Genomic DNA, 18693 nt, shown 5'->3' with positions numbered 1-18693 from the left:
GTTCCTGTCAAAGATAGTGACTAGGGCAAAGCTTTCTTTCTTTCCTAATAGCAAGGCCACTGAAACCAAGCATACAGAAAACAAAGTCTGCTTCACAATGTCACATATTCAATTTGTTTGTTATATTCACTAAAAGATTAAAAAAAAAGAAATACATCTGAGTCTTATTCACTATAGAAATCCCCACACTATAGAATATATGTTTCCTAATCATTGATCTAGACTACTAGGTATGGGAGAAACTGGTTTAGTGCTTAGGACAAGATGTTAGAACTAGACACATCTGTGTTCACTACTTGCTAAAATATTCTTGCCATCTGTGTTTCATTAATCTAATTATTTAAACTCTCTAAGTTTTGGTGTTCATATCTGAAACAAAGGGATAAGTTTACCCTATATAGTTCATGGGGTGGCCTTCAGCGAACAAATCAGGAATGATATAGACAGTAGTTATTAATTATATGCAAATATTGCATGTATTATCTTGCTTTTTTCATTAATTTGTTTTCATTAGTTTTGATTTGGTTTATTTATGTATCATTTCTTAGCATGGTCTTTGGGGAGTCTCACACAATGGTTTTTTTCTGTTTTTTTATTAAGCAGAGTATGATTTTAAAAGCTAAAATCATAGCATTTATTTATTTATTTATTTATTTTAATTTAATACAAGGGCTTGAAATCTAGGTCCGGGTATTGTCCCTTAGCTTTTATTGCTCAAAGCTGGAGCTCTACTTCTTGAGCCACACTTACATTTCTGGCTTTTTGGTAGCTTACTTGAGATAGGAATCTCAGCAACTTTTCTGCCCAGGTTGGCTTCAAACCTGGATCCTCCCATTCTCTGTTTCCTGAGTAGCTGGAATTACAGGTATGAGCCATTAGCACCTGGCTATAAAACTGTAGTTTTTAAATGGAAAGTAAAGCCTCTATTGAACATATTTTCACACAGGTCAATTTCCAGCTGTTACACATTTCTTTGTGGGCTCAAAGTAACTAAAAGGTGTAATTTCATACATCTAAACAGATTAGCAGCTAAGCGGTTACATTTCAACTATTAAATATTACTTATGCCATTAATAATCCTGACACTCTTCTTATCATCTATACAGCAATAACAGAAGCATAAAACCTTGAAGGAAATAATTATCCCATAGCATCCATGATGATAATACTTCAGCTCAATATATTGAACATTTCTGGTCTCAAGGGCCAAAGATCTGAGCTCAAGTCCTAGCTGTGTCTCAGCATGGGTTGTGTTATCTTTTTTTTTTTCCGGTCATAAGACTTGAACTCTGGCCTGAGCATTGTCCTTGAGCTCTTCAGCTCAAGGTTAGCACTGTACCACTCGAGCCACAATGCCAGTTCCTGGTTGGGTTAACTTATGTGGTATTTTTGCTGCCTTAGCTTTGGCATTCCCTATCTTGTATACTGACTATGACACTGGACTCGCTCTCTTTCTCCCGTGCAGAGCCAATGTGCCTGAAAATATTTTGTAAAGCACAAGCTGTTTGAGTTTGAGGGTGAGGATTATGTCATCACTTGTCTCACACTCAGCCTTATGAAACTAGCTGATGAAACATACACTAATGAAGAACTGTAATCAATATTTATTACATATCCAATTATATGCATGAGAGAATTAGTGGGAGAATGCTACACAATAAGGGTTTAAGGTAACATCCCCACTCTGTAGTAGAAATGAAGAGGAATTAGCCCCCTCCCCAAATTGTCATTAAAGAGGAGATTTTAAAAAAAAAATATTATGTGAGTAATTAATCACCATTACTCAGAGCGAAAGAACTTCTGTAACACAGCGTTTCCGGGGGTGGGGGGAGGAAATAGACGAGCTCCACCCATCCACAGGATTAGGAACTTTAGCTCCTGGTCTTGAAGAGGTTACACATTGCTCAAGTGAGGGTTATTTCTTCCTGGTCTCCCGCGGACCCTCAGTGATGTGTTATCACACACTATCAGCATCTGGGAGATTCCATGGAGAGAGGCCTGATGGCTGTAAAAGCAGCTTCTTCAGGACCAGCTGCCTTGACTCTCAAGCCAATGGAGCTGGAAAGAATAGCTTCTTCAGGTCACCCTGGGGTGATATAGGCGAATTTCAAATTGGAAACACAGCAATCTGAAACATAGGGAGCTTACATTCTAAGAACAAAAAGGGCCACTTATGATGTTGCCAACTGCAATCCCAGATTCCCTGAAAGGCGAAGGTTAGGAAAATCATGGTTCAAGGGCAGCCTGGGAGAGAGGTAAGGGATAAGCAAAAGTTATCTTAATCAGCAAGCTGGGCATAGTGACACAAATATGCTATCCCATCTATGTGAAAAAGTTACTCAGGAGGATCTTGGTCTATAATCAACAAAATCTGAAAGAAACTAAATCAAAAACGGCTTGGCTCAAGAGAAGCCCCTACCCAGGAAATACTAAGCCATGTGTTCATATCCCAGTGCTGCAGAAAAAACTATCAGCAAACATATTTCAGCTATATAAAAGCATTATGTGGGCTATAGGTTTTGAAAAATATAGTACGTTTACCTTAAAAATACAAAATTACTTTCCGGGATTATGCGAGATAAAAATGTGGGACATAGATGAGCTTTATATACAAAATCAAACCTGAATTACTGCTCTATGCTTACATCCTGTGTCCCCTTTAATTTCATGGTTGGATCATTTCTATTTATTTTACAAGTCTCTGTAACTTATTCTTCAATAAAATACCAACAACTTAATCTTATCTTTGTATCACAAATCTGAGGTATTTAAGCTTTGTAGGTAGTGGAATATGGCTTTAATTCTCTTTACATTTAAAAAATCTGGCTTTTGTTCACTTTAGTTTCTAATTTAATTTCTTATTTAATTTTCCTCTCTTCTTTCATCTCATACATTATAGAGGGTGAGCCTTAAAAGTTTTAGAAAAGATAACCTCACAAAAAATATTCTACTCCACTGTGTGTAGTCTGATCCTTATGGCCTCTTTTACCTTCTGTAATCCAAACCTGTTCCTCAATTTTTAGATTTAGGCATGAAACTAATAAAGCTGCCAACCCAGCCAACTTCCCCATCGTCTGGATTCTAATCCTGCTCCATTATTCTTATGCAATTTCCTCCCTTTTTTTAAAAAAATTAGAGGCTTACAAGTGACTGGATTTGGAAGTTTTATGTACATTTTATGTATGGTGATAGAAATGGTCTTTTGAAACCTCATTTTTCCAGTGTTTCTTGTCTGCCTAAAACTCATTCCAAAATGTGCAGTATGCTTTGTGCAAACAGTGTCACTGCATGCAAAAACACAAGCTGGGGGAAGTTATCCAGGCTGCTCTCATAATTCCTGAGCTTTAGTTTTTCCTCAAGCAGTCACAGGATATATTTAATGAAGAATCACACTTTCATTAACTGACTTACAGGTTTTCATAGAGAGTCTAGTGGCTTCCCTTTTCTCTGCGTGATGGTGGCTTAAAGTACAAAGTCAGATATATCTTATGAACAAAGAAAAAGTACTCAGCATTCAGTATTCTTTTACTCCCGTCAATTAAAAAGAACATTCCTAGACTGAAAATGAAACACACACACACACACACACACAGAAATCAAGCAAAACTACCATCCGATGTTTTACCATGTCTATCCATCATGTTAATTCCTTCTATACCGTTCTATGATGGGAATGGAATGTTGGCTGGATTGTCAGAACATTTCATAGAGCTACTTCAGATCATCCAAACCCTATCCTCATCCCTGTGTCTTGGGTGGGAAGGCATGTGTAATTGCCATTGTAACATCCTAATGTGAACTGGAGAAACATGTTCAAGTTGATGTACGCTTCCATTTTGATTTGGTATTTTTAACTTGTTCATTTTTTAAAAGAGAGACTTGTAATAACAAGTATTTCATCTGCTGCACACATGGCACTTAAATACACTAATTGTATTGATATTGAGCCAGCTTCCTAATGTGCTAGGAAAAAGCAATACGATCTTGTTTAATGAAACCCATAACTTGCAGCATACCAATGGTCGGCTTTGGTGTAGTTAATTATAAAATGTACTAAGTGACTGCACACTGTACAAGACGCCTATGACTTTCCTGAGCTATGTCCAAGCAGGTTTGTTTCTTGGGTTTTCTGTTTGATTTTTTTTCTTGTAAAGATTCAATACTCAGCTGAAATTCCAGAAGTGGTAGAGACACAACAGCATGGCTATTTTTGTGGTTAGAGGGTGTTCTCTGGGCATTCTCATGTACTGGGGATTGTGCTCCCATCAATGGATGATTAGCTGAAACAAAGGTGTATTCTGGAAAGTTAGGAAGGCCTTCACAATGAGACAGACCAAAGCCAAGGGCTTAGAATCAAGATCCCACTGGCCATAAGTTATGAAGCAAAAAGGAAGTTAGGATTCGGGTCATTTATTTATCCACAGACCTAGTACTTTAATCCACATAAACCTAGCATGATTTTCTATCCAGTTTGGAGCAGTGCCATACAATGTCTTTCTTGGCCCTCAGATGAAAGGTGGAAATAGGCCCTTTGATATACATGTAAACTGCATTGAGACGTTTAGTGTTTATTGATTTAAAAAAATCAGATCTAAATTTGTGTTTCTCTAGGGGAGGCCTGTTGGTTTTCTGCCATATGTGTGGAAACTAGTAAGTTGAAAGTGGCATAACACATAAAATCGCACTACTATGCAATTTATTTTATTCCTTGTAATTAGGAAATTTTCCCTTCCCTTCCAAATTGAGGTGTTTCATTATAGTAAAATTTATGACAACCACTGAAGACCCACACACACATTAGTTAAAAGTAGAACAAATCTAAGAGATCAGAAGTAAAGGCAGCTCCTCCTTTGATCGACATCATTCAGGTGTCCTATTCATTTTGCATCTTCAGTACCATTTAGTGCTCACAAAATTCCTTGAGATCAGACATTCCTCCAAGAGGAGAAAACTGGTATCAAGGTCAACTTAAACTTACATAAGGTCAATGGCTTCTATATTATGAGGTTAATATTTGAACCCAATTCATCTGATTTTGCTACTCTCTTATAATAACTCTTTAAAGTAGTATTCAATTTCAGTCTATAAAACTCTGAACTTCATTTAAAAGGAAATTCCAGAGTTCCTAAAATGATGAAATAAGTTTAAGTTTTCTTTGACCCAATTACATCACTGATACCACATTTCCATTTACACTTATTGCTACTAAGCGCATGTTTAAGATTGATATTGTTTCTCTGTGAGGATTCTTGTTGGAATGGATGCACATGATCTAATCATTGGAGCTCGTGGGTCTCTTCAATTCATTCTAGATTCAGATCCCATGTGAGCTGTTGACTCGCTTTGGAACTCCTGGCAAAACCTTCTTGCCCCTCTATAATCCCAGCTGGAAAATTAGGTACAACACAAACATGAGCTCATGAAGAAACAGATGCTTCATCTGACCAGAGCTTTCCCAAGTAAACACATTACAGGGCTTCTTGTGACATTTTTGCAGGATATGGTGCTGTGTCCCCTCCATCATTGGTCAGTTAGGATCAGGAGATGAGAACTTGAAATTTGGTTTAATTTGCAGAACAAGGTTTAGAAAAACAACCAGTTTTCTCCCTGAACTCCATTTTATAAACCAATTCCAGTCATACAGTAATACCTGAGTTGAATAAATAGTCAGTCCAACAATTTGCTTTGAGGTAGTGTGGCCTCAGCCCTGAACTGTGGATTTCCTAACACGAGATGCACTTGTCTGTTTGAGACAACAAGATCCTTTTGACAATATCAAATATAACACTTATTTACTTATATGTGACCTGTTGTCAGTATCAAAAGGATATTATCATTTTAGAAAATGATGAGGCAACCAATGGTTATACAATAAAACTCAGACTCCTCAGCACATACATTTTGCTTTGACATAATGTCACTAAATTCATGACATGATTCAAATAAACTCCTTCCTACTGTTATTTTATGTGATGAATATGAGCAAGACAGACATTTTTATTATACAAACTAATATAATTAAGTATAGATCAGCATTTTTCTACCAACGCACATAAAATTGATTCCTTGACTTTTTACTAATGATTGCAAACAATGAAATACTGTCTGGGTTGTAGAATGTCTCATTTTTCTCCAATACATCTCTTGGAAAGTTCTTATGGATTAGACAGTTTCATTATTCTAAAATTTTACTATGGCTTTTAGTTGAATCTAATTTAATATATAAACACAAAAGCTATTATCAGGTAAATCCAATAGTTGAGGGAGGTTGGCCCCCTAGTTACCTCAGGATTTTGATGGGAAGTTTCCAATTATGTCCCAGGAGAATTAAGTATTTGCTAAGAAAGATCCAAATATAAACAAAATTGCTGAGGCCAAATACTGTTCAATGCTTTGCATGTCGACTGGGTTCAAACAGTTTTAATTGCAAATTATATTAATCCTTTCTTGAAGGAAGATTTAGAAATTCTGTTTTAGACCTAGACTGTGAGTGGCCATCTGTCAACTGGTCTGAACTTTCTCTCACTAGTTTTTACATCCTGTTTTACTGATGGAGCTTCCTCAAAATTCTTCTTGTAGCTTTCCAAATTGCTCTAAATCTTTCCCACACATTCCCTTCTTACTCTCTGACTCTTTAGAAAGAAATGTTTTTTACTGTATCTAAGGGGAAGAATTTCCTCTCTGAGTGGGTCTCTCCACCCTTCCTCTCTTTGCTCCTGTACCTCACCTTTGGCTAGGTCACTCTATACTCCTCTATAGCTCATCATCAACTCATGTAATGGAAACAAGAAACTAAGACAGCGTGTCATGAACACTTTCTGTAGCATTTTTCCCCCCTGATTCTACAAGGGCTGTTTTACTCTCTGGAGTATGAATATCTTCATCTCACCCACTGCTAATATTCCTGGGAGCTACTTTTTGCAGAAATACACATCAATTATTGAAAACATCCCTATAGATTAGTTTTGAACAAAGGATCCATGAAAAAGGCAGAGATCTAAAGCTAAAGTCTGACATTGGCAATCAGTAGATCGTTGTGCAATTTTATTCCAGTTTCACAGTTGCCAGCTGTGACATGATATTTAAACTTTTCTAGATTCCTTGGCCGGGAGTTTGGCCTAGTGGTAGAGTGCTTGCCTAGCATGCACGAAGCCCCAGGTTCGATTCCTCAGTACCACATACATAGCAAAAAGCCAGAAGTGGTGCTGTGGCTCAAGTGGTAGAGCCCTAGCCTGAGAAAATCCAGGGACCGTGCTCAGGCCCTAAGCCCAAGCCCAGGACTGGCAAAAAAAAAAAAAAACCCTTTTCTAGATTCCAAATTTCCGTTATCACTGTGCATTATCTTCCTTGGACGATACCTGCCAGTTAGCTCTCAATATTTACACATTTCAGATTGACATCAGATATGGAAGTAGAACTGGGAGACTCAGAAACTTTGCTTCAAGTTAATCTTTTTCCTATTTGTAATCTTTAGTATGTGAGTCACATCTTTCCTGAGGAGCATCCAACATTCCTCACATTGATCTTTCCTTTCAATGTGGTCCAGTTCCTAAAAGAAGTCACGAGGGTCTGTCACTGTGCTTGGGTTCCAGCCCCTCTGGAACTGGCTGTTTGGTGAGACCTTCAATGTTCTTCCCTTTCCCCCATGACTCTGTCTGTCTTGGAGCTTGGAGAGAGCATGCCTTTGTCAGTCTGCTGACAGACTTTCCTCATGGAAATCAGAAAGTTCATTTTCCCTCGGAAGACTGTCTCCTTCAGTTAACCTTCACAAAATGCATTTCTGCCTGACTTGAATATCTGATAAAACCCATGACTCCTATTAGATTCAGTGAAGTGGAATGAGATTGGTGCATGCTCAGAATGACAGTTTATCTTGTAGGATTTCTTATCAGTATGTATATTGAGGGGGCAACTAATTTCTATAGGTATATAGGTAAATTTGGGGAACACAAAAGTCCCAATGTGATGTAAAATAATAGCTCTACTGATTCATCAGATTAAGCCAGAATACATATATATATATATATATATATGTATATATATATATATGTATGTATTGGGGGGCAGTCCTGGGCTTGAACTCAGGGCCTGGACACTGTCCTTGGGCTTTCTCAAGGCTAGATCTCTACCCTTGAGCCACAGCACCACTTGTGGCTTTTTCTGGGTATGTGATCCCGAGGAATCAAACCCAGGGCTTTGTGCATGCTAGATGAGCACTCCCAGCCCTAAGCCAGAATATTTAAACATAAACTACCTGGCTGATATAACTGAGATATTTAAAGTATGTGCCTAGCTTTTTTGTATGAAAGACAATATCTAGTTACTCTTCACAGCCCTTTTAAGTGAATTTCATGCTTCCCATATAACCTGTATTATTTAGTTTCTATTTCTATTATTATTATTATTAATACTATCATTATTTCTTTAAGTAGTTGTACAGAGAAATTGTTTTTTAACAAAGCAATTTCTGACTACAATATACCTTTTCTCTTTTTTAAATTAATTTTTTATTGTAAAGGTGATATACAAAGAGGTTAAAGATACATAAGGCAGGTTAAAGAGTACATTTTTTTGGACAATGTCACTCTTTCCCTCTCCCAGTTTTTCCCTCACATCCGTACCCACAAGTTGTATAGCACTTTCAGTACAGCATCAGTACCACTGATGCATTTGTGATCCTTAAATCTCAGTCATCTGAGTAGCTGGGATTACAGGCATGAGCCACTGGCTCCAGGCTGATATTATACATTTGACAAAAATGTCATTAAGAGAAATGTAGGGACAAAGGATGAATAAATGTGGCCTGTATTTTAGATCAAAAGTTTCAAATCTACTCTCTTAATCCCTTGATGCAATAATAAAAATGCATGTGGAATGTGCTATTGATATTTATTTGGAAGAAAAGACTGTTACTTCCTTATATCCATATGATTATCTTATAAAACAGAATACAAAATGACACATAGTTTTAAACTATAAAATTTGAATTCAAATAAATATAAAAATTCAGAGATTTATTTTTACCTTCTTAAGCCAGCATGAAATTTCCAAGCGAATCCCACTGTATTTGGCTCCTAGATTGGAAAGCATCGAGAACTGCACAGTGGATTTCTAATGATTGGTGCTTGGTAGACTGAATCAATTTTAGTAGTTTTAGGGGAGATTTTGTTTTTCTGTGAACTGTGAGTTCCTTAAAAAAAATCAATATACCACTCAAAGTCTGAATGGACCCCTGTTTATCTTTATGTATTGTTTGAGACAGATTTTATAAACTATGATATGCATCCAGGCTACTGAGTAAATCAACCATGACTTGAAGTGGAAGGACTTCACAGAGCAAACTTGATTGCTTAGCAAATACAACTGAAGGCAATAACCAAATAAATAGCATAAATATGTGAAAGTTTGGACCGTCACCAAACCCAAGTCACTTAATTTCAGCCACAACAGCAGTCAGCTGCTCGCTGAACCATTTTCTTATGAGGTGTTGGTGATTTAACAAGTTGGCCAAAAGTAATTGGAAGGGAGCATGAAAATATTTCATCTCTGTTGAATTTTACTGGTGTGTACTGGACTCCAGACAGAAGAACATCTAAAGAGAATGAAGTAATCAATCAATTTGCAAAACTATTTTCAACATTCCTTTTCAATAGATTTTATAGGATTCAATCTAGAAAGAAATGGCTTAAACACCACTAGAGTGACTTGTTTCTTATTTTTTTCTTTTAGAGTTTGTGTGAAATGTTCAAGCTGCTGAATTTTTAATGGTATTTTAAATTTGTTGAAGAATGTCAATATATCCTTAGATTATATGTAAATTGCTACTAGACAATAAAATCAGTTTGTGTATGTATGGATGATATGGAATATATATTATATATGGATCTGGTACATGGTATAGGTATATATATATATATGATTGAGGGATAGATAGATAGATAGACAGATAGATACAGGGATGTAGATACATGGATAGATAGATACGTGGATGTAGAAAGTAAGACACTCAGGAATCATATCTGTCAGGACAAAGAATGATGGTACAGCTTAGGGTTGCAGGTGCAACAAGCTTCTGGACGTAGAGCAACTAGCTGAGTACTTTGAACAGTTATTTACCTGCTCATTGAATTCTACCTCTTAATACTCAATCATGCATTTTTAGACATTTTTTAACATAGACAGGCATATTCTCAGGGTAAGCTCTTCATCTGTAATATCACAAACACTCAGCATTCATTAAATAAGTAAAAGATGTGAATGTAAGCAAGCATACAGTTGCACTGTATTAGTAAGATACTATTTTCACTTCTCTTTTTAAAAACAAACTTTATCTAGTCACCTATTTACTTAATCAATAAAATACAAGTCAAAGATTCAAAAACCATCTACTCAATTTTTACAATTTACGAGGCATTCAGATCAGTACAAATGTCTCCACAGTGCATGGTGAGAGGTAGATTTTGCTTCTTGAGGTATATAATTGAGGAGAGAAGGCAAAAAATTAGACAATCAAAGAATTTTTTGACAAGGTCTAGGACAATCTCTTAGTAGCCTCATGGGTTCTGGATACTAAATAGAGCTTTGTTTTTATGTGTCATTGAGCGTATGTGATACAGATGAATTATGGGATTATTCACTTTGCAGTTGAACTCTTCAGATTTTATCCAAATGTCCATGCCAAACAACTGTTCCAGTATCTACATAGCTTTTATACACATGGGGTCAGTCTCTGTCTTCTTGAACAGTCAGTTAAACAAAGGTTTGGTAAGGGGGAAAGCAAATGCAAGTGGCTATATAATTGTCAGGGAAAAATAAAACAGAAAGGGAAAAACTATTATTTGTACCTCCTTATTCCAATTACTTTTGTTCTTCCCTTTAGGGCATCTACTTGGCCTCTCCCATGATGACTCCAAATTCTGTGAAGAGAACTTTGGTTCCACGGAAGATAAGCGCTTAATGTCTTCCATCCTAACCAGCATCGATGCATCCAAGCCCTGGAGCAAATGCACCTCAGCCACCATCACAGAATTTCTGGATGACGGTCACGGTATGTAGCACTGAGGGGCACATGCACTGAAATTCTTAGGAGCTTTGTTCTGTTACATCTTTGTGCTGGTCTTCTTGCCCTCTTCGACAATGCTATGCAAACAGTGCCAGAAACACAGCAAGGAAATTGATTTTCTGTTGGTGTGTGATGCCAACATTCTTGGTGGCATGATAGCTATGGTATTTTTTTGCTTTTGAATTCAAAAGTTCAAAAGAGAAACAGTGTGGGAGACCACACAGCATGTTAAGCAGCGGGTGCCCTGAAAGCCTGGCTTTTATTCCTTCTTTCACCACAGGCTTCCTGTGGGAACTTTGGCAGACATCTTGGTTTGTCTGCTCTTAGTGTGACTCTCTGAATTACTTGTTACATACATATTATAGCAGTGTGTTTAAGGTGTAGGTGATAACTCACTGGTTTCTTTTTATGGCATCATAAAGCCAGGAAAGGAGGTGTTCTAGGTTTTCATTGACTGGGAGAATTTGATTTCATCTTTTTTTTTTTATTGTCGGGATAATGTAAAGAGGGGTTACAGTTACATTGGTCAGGTAGTACATGCATTACTATTCCCACAATGATACCCCTTCTCATGTTGATGTCCCCGTTTCCTTCCTCCCACCCTCTCCCAATCATCTTGCTGTCATCTTGACACCACTTCTGAACAAAACTTGAGGAGCAATTTAAATGAAGAAAATTTTTGTTAAGAGCATCAAAAAGGAAATCTTTTGACTAGGATTCATGCTGTAAAAATATAAAGGAAGTTGCAATTTCTAGAAATAATAAATCCTGACCACTAAATAGTCTTTGAAACAACCTGCTGTAAATTTCCTAGCATCCTTTATTATTTCAAAATAGTAGAAACACAGGTTAGGCAAGTGGGGATTGGATGAAATCTTATTAGCTCTAACTTCTTATCCTTCAGAAAATGGCATATACTTTTTTTCACCTTTTCTCTTAAAATTTGACTCTTTCTAAATCTGGAATTAATTGAACGTAAAGGAAATTATTTATGATATTAATTTTTTATATAATTGTCTTATTATCTCTTGTTACAAGTAAAGTAAGGAGCCTATAGTAACTTTACCCTGATTGTACACAGCTTATGCTTTAATATTTTGCTAATTTCTTAGTGTATTGCATCTTGAATTTTACAAACAATGCCAAAGCAACCAATGAATTGATTTTAGACAAAAGAAATTTACTATAGACTTGTAATGTAACAGAACTAAAATGTGTTCATTAATTCACTTTTACTTTATTGCTTGCTACTATTTACAGGTCTAGTTCCTAAAAGCAATCTAGTTCTAGCTAGGTCTAAAAATTCTCTCAGTATTGGCAGTGCATGGTGTTTCATGCCTTTAATCTCAACACTTGGCAGCAGATTGTGAGTTCTATGCCCAGCTGAGTAACAGAACAAGACTCTATCAAAAATATATAAAATGAAATAAAAATAACAATAATTATTTTGTATACATGCATAAATGTTATATTAATAGAACATCACAATATATTTTTACTTTTTCCCCCATTTTTCGAGACAAGGTTTTATTATGCAATCTAAATTACTTGAAATTCATTACGTAGCCTAGGCTGAACTTGAGACATTCCAGTATCTTAAAAAATTAGAATAAAACTAGACTCCAATATCAGATTTTTCATTTACACTAGTAACAAAATGACAGTTTTATGTTCATTTCATAATGCTCATGAAGTCTTAAATGAAAGTTTTAGTCATCTTTCTATCTATGTTGATCAAGCCAGTATCTAATATCATCCCTGCAACTGAACCTCAGCTCTATTCTCCTAATGTTACTTTGCAATTCTTAAAGATGAAATATCATGAATATTTTATTCTAATCATGCACTACACATTCCAGAAAGTTAAGCTAAGCTCAGAGTCACTAAATGAATGAACTTACTAGCCAAGACAGCAAGTACTTAGTGTCATTATGAAGTCTATTTCCCCTGTACAAGTATTAGGTCAACTAATTAAAATGCTGCACAGAATTCTTGTCCCTTGCACCATAACTTTGAAATGATTTATTTCATGTGTGTGCAGTTATTTTTTAGGTGCAATAAATATACCTTGAGTATTATCTCTAATCTTTAAGGGTTTCTTCATGTACAGAAGTCAATGTTCTTGATTTGTCAAAGTTTACAACAGCTTTATGTATTTGGGACATCTCTTTCTGTTCAAAAGAACTCATCGTGCAGAATAAGTAAGAACACAGTTTTAGTAGAAATAGATTTTATTAATTTGCACTGCCAACCAAATTTCCTTAGTATACCCTGAATAAAAAAATTCAATCATGAGAATTCTTGGGACAGAAAATGATGCTTGTTTACTGAGTAATCTATTTACTCAAATCTCAGCATGCATGCTTTTAAATATGATAACATAGCTAGCTTTAGAATAACAAGAATTAAAGAGAAGTTGTATAAAGCAGGGGCAAAACTCTGCCATACCTCATTAATTTCAAGCAGGCATACAGACACAGAATGGAAACAAAGGTACCCTCCACAGTACTGTTGTTTAAAAAGAGCTCAACTAATTTGGTAACTTCTAAAATGTGACCGAACACCTGACAAATCAGTTCAGTTGGTGGTAGAGCCATAAGAGCTAGTAAGCCTATTTATTATTACTATTATTATTATTATTACTATCATTACTATTATTATTATTGGTTGTTGTTGTTCAGCTTTTCATTTTTGTTTTCTCAGTACTGAGGTTTGAACTCACAGATCTGAAAACAAAATAATTAGGTGATGGTTGGAAAGCCAAGTGTAATAGTAGAGTGGATATATACGATTCAGAAAAGCAGCTACCATGCCTCATTGGACTCTTCTACCTCTTAGCCAAGATACTTATTGAGTTCATGCTTTCTGAGTTTGCTTGTTTTGGTGGTGTTCTACCACGAGATCCATACTTCTATCCAGACATTTTGCTAATATTTTTTTCTTTTGGAGATGAAGTCTTAAGCACTTTTCTGCACAAACAGGTTTTGAACTGTGATTCTCTGGATCTTAACCTTCTGATTAGCTACAGATACATGGGGCAATTACTGACAATTACAATTTTGAGGTGATTGAGGGTCTAGCATTTAACCTATAGGAGTAGGAGGAAAACAGTATGAAACTAAGTCCATACAAATGGCAAAATAAAAAAATTAATATATTTTTGGTGACTGACAAAGTTTCTGAGACCGTATCTCAAATTTCACTGTACTATCATGAAGTTACCTGGACTTGTACTAAGAGCCTGTTTTTTTCTTTAATAGTTAACTTTTCATATTTTTCTATTCTAATTTTCTAAGCCAGTAATAATTTTAAGAAATAAAACTATCATGGGAGTGAGGAAAACTTCAAACAGGTAAACTGAGGCAAGAAGTGGCATCAGTTGACAATGTAAGAGAATCACCGAAAAGTGATCAAATGTAGCACTATGATGTAAAAAGTACACTGGTATGATCTCATGTTCTAAGAGGTCAAAAAACCTTTATATTTAGGCCTAAAGGTACCTGAATATTTCATACTGATATAGGAATCCATACACACAAATACAGATTTCCAGTCATTTCCAAAAATTCAACAGAAACACTAATGTAAAGACAGCAAAGCAATTACTATTTTTAGCAGACATTCTTATAAAATTTATACAACATCTTAAAGCCACCTAAAGAGAAAATTGAAAAGTCATTCCTGTGTATCCTATTTAAGCAGTCTTGCAGAAGTGATACACTAGAGTGGAATTCAAGTTCAAAGCACTGGATTTATTTTGAAAACCATCAGCCAGAAGTAGCTCATCATTTGTAGCAGCCCGCCACAGCCAAATTTACATTCATTAGTACTGAGTGTTTCCTGATTTAGACACCACAAGAAATGTAGCACAACTAGGTGATGGTTGAGAAGAGAATGTGCACGCTTGGAAGTAACAGTATCTGGAGGTTTGTGATTCAGAGAAATGGTAGCCAACGTCTCATGGGACTCTTCCACCCTTTGGCCAAGATACTCACAGCAATTCTGCAGTGTTTATACAAGTGAGCTGTAGGCAAGGTGGCTGGAAGTATGATCCTCTAAAACGAGGGCAAGCATTGCCAGAGAAATTGTGCCGTGCAAGCAGGTTATTGAATTTCCTTTCTCAAATGCTTCCTAACCTTGAGGCCAAAAAAGATAGCTGTGTTTGCTACATCTTTTATTCCACACTGCCTGATAGGGAAAAGGGCCAACCCCTGCGTAGACACAACTCAAGAACACTCACATCGTTTGAAATAGTCACATGTAGCTTATTTTAAAAGCCATTGGCGGCACATGGAACTTTGGAGAGAAAGTAATATTGGAAAACTATGTCTCTCAATCTTTAATTGTTGGCTATATAGGGTAACAGTGAGAGGGAAATATCTGGTGTTTATGGTGGTAATAACAAAATTCAAAGACTGTTAATGTGTGTGTTTTGATTTTCACTCTAAATATGCTGTCTGGAAGAATGCAAGTGAGATATTTTGTGGCCATGGCAGCCTATATTTTCTGAAAGGTTTGCTTCATCTTCTATCACGGGGAAGTCCTCATCCTAGTTCCTGGCCATTGCCTCTGTGGCACAGTGAATCTAACTTCACAAACTCCTAGGCTTGGGTTGGGCCGACACCCTATTTTTCTTCGTCAGCATGCTTGCTTTGTTATCATGAGGAAAATGGCACATCAAAGACTAGGACAATACTCCTGTTTCTTGTTCAGTGTTTGATTTTCCAAGCCAAGTCTTAAATGAGAGGTGTGAATTTGGGGAGATGAAGACAGAAAACAAACATGAAACCCATCCAGTGCTGTTAGGCTCTCTTTGGTATTTTTCTGCAGGACCATTAATTGAATTCTTCTAGTTGTGTTTCCTGGAGACAGGAAGGCATTCTTTCCATTCTCCCCTTGTAGACATAAGTGGTGAAGGAATGACCATCTCATTTCTTATTGTCTCACTCAAATCACTGTGCTGATCTTAAACTTTTTTGCCTTGTTAGAAAGATTTAACTTACCATGGAAGGCAAAAGTAGACATGCAGTCTATACATATTTCTATTGACAGTTTTGTCCTTTTATATATGCATAGCAAAAGAAAGGAAGGAAAGAAGAAAAGGAGAAGAAAAGGGAAGACAGTGCAACATGGCAATTTGTGGAACTGAATGAAAACAGTAAATGTTGGTAGCAAAGCCAAGAGAGAATATCAGCCTAAATTTTACTTCATGTTTTTGTTTTCTTGGTTTTGAGGCCTAACAGTGGCCTCCCACTTGTTATCTTACTTCTGTCTCCTGTTGAGAGTACAGGCATGTACTACCACACCCAACTGAAGTAATTTTACTTTCAGCATATAAAATGGCTAACCTCTGTGTGACCTCTTTAAGAAAAACAGTTTCCCAAATAATTTTAATAGCAAAGCAAGTTATCTTGGATAAACCTTTGTAAAGAGATGTATCTCAAAATTTTCCTACAGGCTGATTCACATTGTGTTCTGCATTCCCTTTCACTCTTCATCCACTACTGGAGAGGGGGTCCAGTGGTTCTCAGCGATCCATAATGACACAGGGACTTGTCTTGGCTGAAAATAAGTAAAATATACCTGGAATCATTGGCTGGCACAGATGAGAAATTCCAGCTGATGTTCAGTAATTAAGGCCTATGACCAGTGCTTTTAGTATTTAAAAAAAAGTCTCTTAAAACAGCACTTTTGAAGAATTGGATAGCATTCTTGCTGATGCAGAGATATGTTGACAGTCTTCACCATCAGCGGTTTGTAAGCTCTCTCTGGTATATACAGACCTTTTTTATGGAGCAATGAAGATAAAGGTTTCTCCCCTTCTTCTGGGATTCTAAAAGGCCTGATTTTTTTTTTCTGTCCTGTAAACAGAGCTTAGCAAGAGTTTTACTATCATTCTTTCCTATTAAGTTGATGTGAATGTGTTGCCTTTTAACTCAGTATTTTTTCTCCCCAAGTTCTCTTTGGTGGGCTATTCTTTTTAATGCTTTTTCTGGCTTGTCTTGAGAAGCTTTACATCTTCAAGTGCTCTGGCTCCAACGTGAAATGGGAACTTTACTCCTTATTCATTTCCACATAATGCCTTCCGCACAGAGGGACACAGTAGTATAAGGTATTTACTTTGAAGAAACCTGAATGTAGTTATAAAAACATTTGCAGTAAACTTAAAATTTGCTGAAGAGTCGGTTTTTTGGTGGCAAGTGAGGATTTTCAAGTCAGATGGTTTTCTTCTATTAAAAAAAGAATGGCTCTAATATATGTAAAAGGTGGTTAAATGTGTTGAACATAGAACTCACTTGTTCTTTTAAAAAGTATTTTTCTGGTTTCCCTATGAGAATCTGTTAGTTAATTCTACCTTTGTGGTATCACAGGGACAAAAGAACTATTACACAGATCTTGAAAATAAATTAGGGAAAGATTAATAAATTTGGTGAGGCACACATAACTGTTTAGTGTTTTACCAGGATTAGACTTCAGGCCAGATGTTTCCAGCATTAAATATGATATCTACCCTAAAGGGATCTTAGCAGGCTTTTGCCTTTGGCAAGAAAAGCAGTCAGCTGGCTACATGAGTAGCAGAGGCAGCATAGTAGTCATGAGAAGGCATGGCTTTGAGCACAAAAGCCATGTGGCCTGGAGTAAGTACCCTGTCTTTTATGTCACCCAGTCTCCTTATTATAAAATAAATAAAATCAAAGGGTCTATATGATCAGATTCCTAAGCATAGGCGATAATCTAGGGGTCAGAGGCATGACGCATTTGGTGTAGTGAGCAAAAGTGGGTGCAGGCACAGAGTTCCAGTCTCAGTCTCAAATCTACACAAAGAAAAAAGAAAAGGAAAGGAAAGAAATAATCTAATAAATGTAAAGAACTGTGAATGGTCTTCTTTTTCTTTCTTCCTTTAATTGCTCCTATTCTTGTTATTATTATTATTGTAATCAGTGTACAAACCCTAAAAAAACACAGAAGCTGATGAGTAATTATCTTGCATGATTATTTGAGTAAAAATATATGGTTTCATCTCACTTGGCAGGGATTCATTTTTTTTGCCAGTCTTGAGTTAGGACCTGAGTACTGTCCTTGGACTTTCTTAAGGCTAGGGCTCTACCACTTGAGCCTCAGCACCACTTCCAGCTTTTTTCTATTTATATGGTACCGAGGAATGGAACCTAGGTCTTTGTGCATGCTAGGCAAGCACTCCTGGCCCAGGAATTCATTTTTTAACTAAATATTATTATTATTATTATTATTATTGACTTATATAAAGCAGTTACAATCTACAAGTCAGGTAATGAGTACAGTGCTTGTTGGACACTACCACCCTTTCCTTCATTTTCCTCTCCTCCCTCCTCCCCTGGGCAGAGATTCTTTGGTAAGCATTTTGGAAGAAGAGAGGTACGAGTGAGTTTCTAATTGTGTGTCATCTGTGTCCCAATTGCTGTGTACTTGGTGTGTCATTCATATTTGGCCTGATTCAGTGCCTTATCCTTATATATAATGAAGCAAGACACCAGCTTGGTTATGTAGATGTACTCTAAATTCCAACATATATCAACTCCATAAAATAATATACTCACAGGCAAGAAAATAAAGAGAAATATATAAAGGTGTGCCAAAATTATTCTCTTCTC

At 36.4% G+C, this 18693-nt stretch overlaps 1 protein-coding gene across 1 annotated transcript in view; it reads left to right on the top strand.

Moving 5' to 3' along the window:
* The window catches only part of Adamts5 (ADAM metallopeptidase with thrombospondin type 1 motif 5), a 44502-nt gene that overhangs the window by 11708 nt on the left and 14101 nt on the right, over positions 1-18693 (top strand). The window contains exon 4 of the mRNA XM_090348364.1: positions 10880-11047. Within this exon, the coding sequence (XP_090204490.1) occupies positions 10880-11047 (168 nt within the window). The remainder of the gene's footprint in view (positions 1-10879; positions 11048-18693) is intronic.

The sequence above is a fragment of the Megascapheus bottae genome, chromosome 1, assembly GCF_031878675.1.
Source record: "Megascapheus bottae isolate mThoBot1 chromosome 1, mThoBot2.hap1, whole genome shotgun sequence".
Lineage (NCBI taxonomy): Eukaryota > Metazoa > Chordata > Mammalia > Rodentia > Geomyidae > Megascapheus > Megascapheus bottae.
The sequence above is the reverse complement of the archived record's forward strand: the minus strand, read 5'-3'. Positions and strand labels throughout refer to the sequence as shown.